Genomic DNA, 11,072 nt, shown 5'->3' with positions numbered 1-11,072 from the left:
AAAATACTCTGTTTGTGAAATTTGATAAATGTGAATAGATATTAATTTAATGTGTGAGATTTTTTGTTATGTGCCTGATTTTTACAGAGTTGTAGAACTTTTCACTAGAAAGTGTGGGCCCACAATTTCACAAGTGTGTGCCCCACAAAGGAGATTTCAAGGATGTGTGTGTGTGTGTGTGTGTGTGTGTGTGTGTGTGTGTGTGTGTGTGTGTGTGTGTGTGTGTGTGTGTGTGTGTGTGTGTGTGTGTGCGTGTGTGTGTGTGTGCGGTACATTAGAACTACCATTCATCCCCTTTTTGCCAGCTTGTTTTCTTTCATTCTCTCTTAAAAAATAGTTTTTACTCAAGTGTCAAAAAGAAAAGATGGCCGCACGGATGATGTCTCCTCCTCCGTCAGTCCTCCTCAATCTCCGTCAGACATTTCAATCAGAGCACATCGGTGGCAGTTGAAACAACAGATGAGCATAGAGAGGGGGGGGTGAAGTCATGGGATTGGGATCGATGGCGGTACCACTGGGAGTCTGGTAGAACCAGAGGCTGCACGTCTGAGTGACAGGTGGGGAAACAGCGCCGTCGTCGACACCACATCTTGCAAGCAAGCTTTATTAGCCCCGCCCCCAAAAGCCTTCTACCCTCGCTGCATGCGCGCTCATTTATCCTCTTGTTCACGGAGTAGTTTGTGTGATACACATTCAACTTCAGGGTGAAACATGCCGTGCATTTTTTGTGGACAACAACAACATGCCGGATTATGCAGCAAAATGCACATTTGTTTCACAAAAAACGAGCGAATGGCCGAACGGAATGAGAAATGTTTGGCAGCGAGAAAAATGAAATATGAAGGAAATATGATCTCAATTTGTTTTCCTCCATCTCTGCAACACTGAGCCGACCGCAGGTGTGAGGAGGTAATAAGAGGGTATAAACAATGAGACGGGGGAAGTGTGTCTACTGGGATTTTAGCCACACCCTTGAACATTGTTCTCTAGAAATTATGTTCAATATTAGCATCATAAAGATCATGTGTGTGTGTGTGTGTGTGTGTGTGTCTGTGTGTCCACGGCTAATCTCCCATCCTACTGTACCTATCGTGCTCATATTTCCGGTGCCCGTTTATGACTCCATGCTTTAGGCCCTCTGCTGGTTGTGGGGGGTTAACACATTTTTAAAACGCCTCATTCATTGGCGGTTCATACCGCCATTGAGTTCCAACTCTACGTTTGCAGAAAGACGACTGCAGCGACACTTTGTCACAGCTCTGGTTGCATTGGAATAATAATTCGATAAAGAAACTGAAGAAGCATGTATTGCCGAATACGAACTCACGATGCGACCTCGAATAATTATCATCGACTTCCTTCGGATGTTACTCGTCTGCATAACTACACGTCAAGAACACGCTCGTGTACGATACGTGGCTTTCTATCAGGAGGGAGGGGCACGAGAGCAGCTTTTGTTTAGCACACGCACACACACACACACACGGTTTTATTTGTGAATTTAATTTGTGTTTTTCTTTAAGAGGCACTTGGCGGCCGGCCTCGACTCAGAGGGTAGTTAGGACCCAGAGGAGGAGGACAGCCAGGGAGCTCTGTAAATTAGAAGCAGACGCCTACTCTCTCTCTCTCTCTCTCACTTTCTTAAAAGACAAAGCGAGTGAAGAGGAGGAAGAAGAGAGAGAGAGAGAGAGAGAGAGAGAGTCTGGAACTGGTTTGGAAGCCACATCTTGTAGGAAATCCTGAACAGAGCATGTTAACGAGGGACACCGAAACCACGAGCACGGAGGCTCCCCTCCCTGCACTGTGTGTGTGTGTGTGTTCAGTGTGTGTACAGTGTGTGTACAGTGTGCGTGTGTGTTACAAAGTGCAATACACACACTCAGATGGACTGCATGTGCCATCTGAGCCACTACTGATGAAATGAAAAACACAAGCATCTGTACACAAACACACACGCACACACACACACACACACAAGCAGCAGACCCTCCCCTCCCCATGTGGTTCAGCTATGCTGCGTTAGCCTATAGTAATATGAAGACTAATACGGAACAGATAATAAGAAAAGTAAAAAAAGTAACACTGAATCCCTCGCCTCTGATTGGGTGCGTTTCCTCTCCTTTCCTCGCGTCATTAAAAAAGGAGGCAGAGGAGCCGGATCTGAATCTCTACCGTCAGGATAGAGTGACAGATCCTATCAAATTATGACAACGAAGAGTTGTGTATGGGCTATCGAGGTGGAGGCAAGTAACTGACCAATGGGAACTATAGAGCTGAACAAGGCTATGGACAAGACGTATATATGCACACACACACACACACACATAATGATGTGCACAGATGTGCTGACAGGTCAATGGATCTATCATTACTCTTATATAAGCTTCCCACCCCCAAGGGGTCTTTATATCCCTCCTTTTCTTATCTCCCGCTTTTCTTTTCTCTTCTCTCCTCCTGCTGCGGGAAAATCCTGATTAGTGTCCCGTGGCGTGAAAGAGAGCGATAGAGGTCCAGATACAGATACCGAGACGAAGGTGGAAGGAAAGGGACAAAAGTGGCGAGGACGTGCTCCCGCCTGGGTGTGAATTATTGAAATAATATATAATAACCCTCCTCGCTCTGCATGTGTGTCCCTGGAGGAGAGGTGTCGCTTACTCAGATAAGGCCAGCGGTCAGATCTGCTGTGTGTCACCTGAGTCCCAGCTGGGTAAGAGGGTCAACTTATTAATCTGTCTCGGGAAGAAGGGAAGAAATAAAAATAAAAAGGTGAAACAAGCCTGAACGGAGGAGATGTATAGTCATCACAGGAAGTAGAGCAGAGACACAACGCACAGGAAAGAGGAGCTCGCTGTGAGGAAGGGAGAGACATGGCTTCGAGAAGCTGAAGAGGGAGTATGTCTGGAAATACTGAATGTGTGTGTGTGTGTGTGTGCGTGTGCGTGTGCGTGTGCGTGTGTGTGTGTGTGTGTGTGTGTGTGTGTGTGTGTGTAGCAGAGACGTGGGGAGAAAGCACAGAGACTGTGACGTGAGACAGTTCAAAGATAACTCGATTAAGCCGCCCAGTGAGTTTTCTGCTGTGTAAGAGTAAGTGTACAGCACTGTTCTCCTCTTCCTCCTCCTCCTTCTTCTTTCACCCCCCCCCCTCCTCCTCTCTCTCTCTTCTGTTGCCACTCTGTGAAGCCAAACTCGTCTTCTACACTACCCCTAATGAGAAAAAGCTGGTAGGAAAATCCTGGACTGAGTCCTACATAAACTTACAGCCATCTCACGGAACAGCCCGAGAAGAGGGGGGGGGGGGTAAAAAAAGAATTTTGAAAGAGAAGGAAAATAAAACAAAGCTAGAAAGGTCATATCCTCATTCCTTTGGATATACACTTCATATGTGTACAGACTTCCCTGTTGTTTCCTGGACTAAACAGGCGATCTACTGTTTACTAACCTGTTAGGATACAGTGAGAATCAAAAGCTTATGGTATATGTTAGGGTGGGTGTTTATATTATATTATTACACTATTACAAAGATGTTTTGCTGTAAATTGTAGCCTGCCTATTTAATGTCACATGCATTCTAAAGTCAACCAATCGCCTGACCAGTCCAACCAGTTAAACACCTACACAACCAGTCAGGAGCCAATTATCCAATCAGTCAACCAGTCCACAAACCAGTTGGACAATCAACCATTTAAACAACCAGCCAGTCAGCTCACACATCCAGTCAGTCGACCACACCACCAACCGAACGGACCACTCACATATCCAACCAGTCAACCCACCAATCTACCAACCAACCAATTAAATCACTTAACCATCGGTTCAGTCAAACAACCCTACCAACCAGTCTAATACCCAACCAGTCAGCCTGCAACCAACCAACCAGTCTAGCTACCCAATAACCAACCAGTCCAATACCCAACCAGTCAGCAGCGGTCAGCCCAACAAGTCTAATGCCACGTACCCAGCCTACCAATTTACCAACCAGTCTAATACCCAACCAGTCAGCCTACCAATCTACCAACCAGTCTAATACCCAACCATCCAGTCAACAGCCATTTACCATCAGTTAACCAACTAATCAACCACCCTGCTAACCAGTGAAATAATCAACCGGCCATCTAATAACCAGTCCACCAGTTAGTTAACTAATCACCTAACCATACAGCCAACAATCAAAGCGCCCGAACCATTAATCAAACCAATCTTCTAACCAGAACGCCGTTCCGGGTAATTAACCGCAACGTCTTAATCCCGGCGAGCCGCTTCCTGAAGGAGCAGTCATTAACCGCTGGGTTTTATGTGCACTAATCGTTCTCCCTGTACAAATAATTGATTGAAAATCCGGGGGACACCAACGATCCGTCTGGAGACACAAACACGGCGACAATACGAGAGAGGAGAAAGAATATGAGCAGCGAGACGTACGGCCAGAAGAGAGATTTATCAAGGCCGCATGCCAAAGAGCACAACGCAGAGAAATAAAGCAACACCCCAAAATACAAGCGCTCACCCAACAATCAGAGAGAGAGAGAGAGAGAGAGAGAGAGAGAGCTTCCTGCTGCTGTCAGGGAGTCTACTGTGGAGTTCTGCGGTTAGCCCCTGAATCACTGTGGTCGGTGTGTCACCGGGTGTGTATCAGGTTCGCCCATCCTCCACACACACACACACACACACACACAGCTGCCCGGCTCTCAAACTCTGTCACTTTTGGGCCCTTGATAAGTAACCGGGTCACGCAGGTAAACCGGCTGGAAACCGGTAGAACTGGAAGGCGATCTCGGTCCTCCGTGTTTGGATTCGGCGGCTCAGGCTTTCCACTGGATGTGAAAGCCAGACAGGCGGAGACCTCCGAGGCACACTTGAGTACGTACGATTGATTTTATTTGTTTTAAGCCACTGGTAAAAGCACCAAGACCCCCCCTCATCTGTCTTTCCGTGTTCATCTACAGTAAACCCCGAACTGTGTCCAGGTCTGAAGTCCTCGCCAACCAGAAGAGACACGAGACGTCTCAAAGCCCGTTGGAGACTCATTACATAACGGGATGTTCACACAGACGGTCCACTAACCGGGGGACGGCCACAAGTAGAAGATAGCGGCTAATGTAAGGTGTGTGCGGGTGCAACGAGACACGGAAATGGCGGCGGTGCGACGTGCGTTGAGGCAAAAAGAAGAAGAAAGTAAATGAATACATCGATACATGCACGGTGCAGTGACACGTGTTCACACACACACAACCAGACACACAACCAGACACACACTCGCCGAAGGGTCGCCTGTAGGACCACATTCAAACCTTTTGATCTTTCAGGCGCATCACGTTTCCACGGGGGGCGGCGTTAGCTAAAACTCGGCCGTTGTTTGGTGTTTGGTTCGCGGGTGACGCTGGTAGACTGCGATCACGTGTCACCTCCATGCGATTTTCGACTATTTTCGACTATAGGTTGAAATTATCGTGCGGCAATCAGAAGGAAAAAAAATGAAAAGCATCAGAGCCGAGCAGGAAGAAGGGCTTCTTTGTGCTCGGCTCTGTTTGCACTTTAACAGCTTGAACAAAGCTCCTCATTAGGAGCCGACCTCATGCCGAGGCGTCTACTCACACCTTACTGCGGTCTGAGCTCGCTCGCTCGCTCTCTCTCTCTCTCTTTTGATTGGCACTCCTGTTATTCATCAATAATTGGCGCTTTTCAGCGCGCCGCACGTCGGCTTTACGGATCTATGAGTCGGCGAAACGTTTAGCGAGAAAGAAAAAAGGCGCCGCCACTGCACTGCAAATAGAAATGGCGCCCGGGAGCGTGCTCACAGCCGGGCGTTAGTTTGGGGTTTTTCGGGGAACGCGCGATGTGGACAACGAGAGAAACTGATGTTCGGAGAGGGACGCGATGAACTCATTTTCCCTTCTGCCGAGGAAAGCCAAGAGCGAGAGGCTCGGCGGTGAATCTCTCGCGTGAGTTATGTACTGTGAAGAATAAATATATATATCAGGTCCAATAACGAAGCAGGGAACGCCAGCGGGCGTCGGTGCTCCCGATGTTTTTGACCGTAGCTGCTTTCATGAAGAGTTCTGTGTCTGGCAGTAATGTACGTTTTTATTCTTCTTTTCTTTTCTTTTTTTCTCCACCACTTTGTTTCCATCCTAAAAAGAAAAGGGAAGGGAGAGCACAGCGAGCCAGACGGACACTTCTGGCTCTCCAGACGCTCCTTTCACAGGCGAGCTCACGGAGAGGTGCCACATGTGTTCTGTCCCCGTTTCAACTCTTTACCTCACGCGGGATTTCCTTCCTCTCCCAGAATGCCGTTCGGTCACCTCTAAAAAAAAAAAGGAATGCATGTCGCTGTGGGTTAAACACGCACACGGCAGGAAGTAGGGATTGGCTATCGTTTAACAAAATAAAACGATGATACCAGTACCAGTACTAATTCCCCACCCTAGGCAGCAATATAGGAGGTCTTCCACACATAAGAACAGAAGTTGCATTGCATTCTGGTCCATATCATCTCCTTCTGACGTCATTCTACCAACAGCCGGGTTATTTGACTCTACTAGATATGAGATATAATTACAGTACTTTAAAGCTCTTTTAGATCTGCGCCGGTCCCTTCAAACGTTTAAGTCGACCACTTTTCTGTCAGCGTCTAGTCCACAAGGCTTCCGATTGGTCGACACCGCCAGCTGACCTCCTCCGTTAGGCGAGGAGAGACGGACGACGTTGAAACGTGCTTTTTAAACATTTGTGGAATTATTGTGTGTGCAGCTCTAAATATACACACAGACACACTCGGCGAGTACTTCACATGCAAAGTACACGTGTTCAAGTCGCATCGCATGCTGAGAGAATCACACACACACACACACAGAAAGGCCCTGCACGCGAAGAAGCCAATGAATACTTCATCAAACATAATCCGTCGTAATATGAATATGAAAAATGCACACATAATATGCATCTTCTAAATGTCTAAACATGAGCACACACACACACACACAGACACACACCTATAACACAGTATTAGTAATGAGGATGAAACTCTCAAACCGGTAATTTAAAGTAAAGTTGATTTTAATTTTTCAGCTCTTAAAAAAATTGCTCTCGGCTCGACTCTCCAACTGAGCCGCAGTTTTTGCTTTCTAAATTAAATTGTCCCCCCCCAAACACACACACTCTTTTTTTTGGAGGCCTTCAGAAATGGCTCACACACACGCACATACACACACACACACACACAAACACACACCTCTTCACTCTCCAGCCAACATGAGGCTTTTAACTCCGGAGGAGGAGGAGGAGGAGGAGGAGGAGGAGGAGAGGTGACGGTGAGGGCAGGAGACATTTTTTGCTGATGGTGATGCTGATGGACGCATTCGAGCAACGAGCAACAAATATGAAGGCCCGCCTCTCTGAAGGGCAGGAGAGTGAAACGGGAGAGGGGGGGGGGGCTTCGAGTGAGCCTGTTAAACCTATAGCCAGGTGTCCTCCCCGTTAGCGGCCGTGTAACAATCGGCTTAAAACTTTGTGAGCGAAGGATCGAGAGAGAAAGAGAGAGAGCTGGACGCGTTCCCAACCCCCTCCTCCCTCCTCCTCTTCCTCCTTCTCCCGCTCCGTCTTGGCACTACATCCAGCTCCCCCCACTAGAGAGGAGACACCTACGGGAGTCCTGGGGAAGTGCGTGTGCTGCTTACACAACCTCACACACACACACACACACACACACACACACAACGTGCGTGTACAAAAGTTCTCACTCTCGATCGAGGAGGAATCATTATCACAACCAGCAGATGGGATTTCGCACAGGCAATGCGCTGGGCAAAACATCACTCAGAGCGTTCACCCCGGGGGTCTTCAATTAAACCCTAAATACCTCAGCGAGTATCCAGGGGTCCTAATTACTGCAGACTGCTGAACATGGCGGCGGGCCACCTGAGGCCGCGGGCTTACCGGGCCGATGCCTGTTCACAATGGATTCTTGGACCCCGAGATCAGTCGGGTGCTCCTGTGTTGTTGATCTGCCGCAGCATTAGACAGAAGGGGGGGTGGGGGGGGGGGGCTACAGATCAAGAGGGAACAAGCTAAAAAATATCGCGTATGCACGCAACGCAAAGCAGGCACACACAGGGCACACAGAGACAGATCGATCTCAGAACCCTTCACACATTACCGAAGCAGTGACCTTTTCCTAAATCAGTACATGCAGACACAGCCGTGGGGACGCAAACACACGCAAACACACACACACACACACACACACAGAGGCCCACACACAAACTTGCATATCGTCATTCAAAATCTGGGCGTCCGTGAAACTTTGCAGAGCAGATCTGTGTCAAACCACGGAAACCAGTTTGTGAATTGATTGGGTCAGACTCCGACCTGTAGAAATACTTTATGTCGTACAAACAAGGTGCAAAGCGATGTCTTGAATCTGATCATTTTTGTCACACCTGTAGCAATGAGCAACATGTCACATGGGGTCCGGGTGGGGACGGTGAAATGAAAAGCTTTGAGAACCCCTGACTTTATAGCATCACGATCGCCTCCTCGGCGGAGCCACGAGGGACTCGTGTGCTCCGAAAGAGAAAAACATGTGTCTATTTGTAGGACCTTTTAGAGATTTGACATTTACAGACATGGAAATCAGCTGCGGAGGCCAGAGGAAAGAGAGGGAGAGAAGGAGAGAAGGAGAGAAGGAGAGAAGGTGCGAGGATGACGACAGGTGAACAGGAACAGGAAGCATGAGAGCAGACAATGTTCTTCTGGGGGGGGGGGGGCTCACTGAGCGTGACAAATGAGGAGGGGAGTTGGACTAAGAGACAGACAGAAGGGATGAATGGAGGGAGGGGAGCCGTGGGAGGGTGGCAGACAGCGGAGGTTATCCAAATGACATTAGCACCCACGCACACATGCTTGTCTTCCCCCTTTGTAGGGTCCGAACACACACACACACGCGCGCACACACACACACGCTGCACACATGAAGAACGTTGAGAGACCAAAAAAGAGTCTCCCTCACCTCCTTCCAACGCTGTGCACCCAAAAAACAACCAGGTGTGTATCAATAAACTAAATATAACACACGCTATAGGCCCAGTAGTGTGTATGTGTGTGTATGTGTGTGTGTGTTGTGGGGGGAGAGGGGCATGATTCATCGATTGGAGGGAGGAATCAGAGCGTGATGAAGTGGGACCGTGTGAATGCTGCTTCTCCACTGGGACCAACGCAGGCACAGGAGTCACACGCACACACACGCGCACACACACACACACACACACACCTCAGATGTGCTCCAACAGGTCATGAAGCTTGTTCACTCGATGCACTCAATTGGAGTCAATGAGCCCCCTGATACATGCCAACATCTGGACGTGGTGCTCAGCTCAGACTCCTCTGATGAGTCCATGAGCCCCATGAGGTCAACCGGAAACCAGCAGCGCAGTCGCAGCAGGTGTTTCTTACCTGCTACAAGTGGGAGGCGTGTGCGCATGAGCAGACTCCTATCTGAGGGTAAAATGAAAAAGGATATGGATTGCAGACCATCTTGAGACACCAGCTGCGAGGCCGGGTGGTTTGTTTCAGGTAGAGGAAGACCACGGGGGCCATGGTCGGGTAGGGCAGGCTCTCGTCGCCGCTTGCAGACGCTTCATCCCCGGCTGTGGAGATGCCGTCGGCCGCAGGGGCCGCGGGCTCCGTCGCCGCCGTCGCCGCCGCCGTCGTCGCGTCGCCGCGCTCCGCTCCTCCCGTCCCGACGCCGGACAGGTCGTTGAGCCGGATGAAAGTCCTCAGCAAAGAGGAGCGACCCTCCGAGCCCCTGGCGTCGGGGATCCCGGAGAGATGTCCCCCATCCTCGGCCATCATTCACCTCCTGCGCGCAGTGGGCCACCGTACACACACATTAGACACAGGAGATGGAGCCGACCACCGCGATGCGTAAAGTGGATGCAGCCGCCGCAGCGCGGGTGACTCAGGAGCAGTGTGCACTTTAAATCTGATTGTAAATCTGCAAACTTTTGCATATAGTGAAGGAAAAAAATACACTTCTGTACATAGACTCACATTTAAATCTAATAGGAAGACCCAACAGTCGAGAGGAGTGACTGGTGGGGGAATCATGTCAGGGAAATATGCGCAAAAATAATCGCATCAAATTGTTTGTAAAATTATAAAAACGATACGAAGCCGTTTTTTTATTTTTTTTATCGATGCACATCCCCAAAGTATATATTTTGTGAGACAAGCTGGTAATGAACAAAAAGGAGCTATGAGCCCTCCCTCAAGAGGCTCACATGTAATTTCATCCAAAACAAAAACGTTCCGGTCCGTTTCCAAACTTCAGCTGCGTCTACAACCTATAACAGCAATGCATGCATCGTGAAGGGAGCTGCAGCAGCAGTTGTTGTTGTTATTATTATTATTCCTATAATGAGTACAGAGAGCGTCTCGGCGTGGGATTCTTTACCTGTAATGGACTCGGTAGATGTGCCCAAAGCGCGCCCAGTCATCGCATGATCAGTTTATGTCGCGGCTATAAAGTCCATACCAGCCTGAAGAATAAGAGGGGGGGGGGCGGTTGGTTCGAAAGGAAGAGACGAGGAGGGAAGAGATGAAGAAGATATGAGAAGGGGGGGGGGGGGGGGGGAAGAGGCTTGTGGGTTTCGGTGCGTCTGGCGGAGCGTATAGTTTCCAGGTGGCGCGCGGCATGCGCCGGGGTCTTTCTCTCCACGGACGCGGTGCGCCCAAGGCCCCGGTCTCCGGTGTCCAAGCCTCTCCAAAGTGTGTGTGTGTGTGTGTGGGGGGGGGGGGGGGGGAGGGCTCAGCAACACTTCATACCCATCTCCCGTCAGTTGTATTTGTCTTCTTCTTGTATGAGAGCCGCGTGAGGTTACCTCTGCAGCCTTCAGGTGAAACACAAACTTCTTTAAGGATTTCCCTCCTTGCTCCGCGGAGCCGATGGACCAGACCCCCGACCCACCCCCCAAAAAATAAAAAAATAAGGGGACCAAAAAAAAATGTATATTCGTTTCTCCACGTTGTCCTCCGATGTCCACCCCCTCCACTTGAAAAACAAATTAAAGAATCCAGTA

The 11,072-nt window shown here is 49.2% G+C and overlaps 1 protein-coding gene across 1 annotated transcript; it reads right to left on the bottom strand.

The window, feature by feature from the left end:
- Positions 1–9,136: 9,136 nt before the first annotated feature.
- Positions 9,137–10,512, bottom strand: LOC130203963 (voltage-dependent T-type calcium channel subunit alpha-1G-like). The gene is made up of 3 exons (XM_056430433.1): positions 10,448–10,512; positions 9,526–9,853; positions 9,137–9,199 (listed from the first exon to the last, which is right to left on the bottom strand). The coding sequence occupies exons 2-3, from the start codon at positions 9,844–9,846 to the stop codon at positions 9,137–9,139; spliced, it is 384 nt and encodes a 127-aa protein (XP_056286408.1). The 5' UTR covers positions 9,847–9,853; positions 10,448–10,512.
- Positions 10,513–11,072: the final 560 nt, after the last annotated feature.

Source organism: Pseudoliparis swirei, chromosome 13 (assembly GCF_029220125.1).
Source record: "Pseudoliparis swirei isolate HS2019 ecotype Mariana Trench chromosome 13, NWPU_hadal_v1, whole genome shotgun sequence".
NCBI lineage: Eukaryota > Metazoa > Chordata > Actinopteri > Perciformes > Liparidae > Pseudoliparis > Pseudoliparis swirei.
Note: the sequence above shows the minus strand (reverse complement) of the source record. Positions and strands in the feature narration are given on the sequence as shown.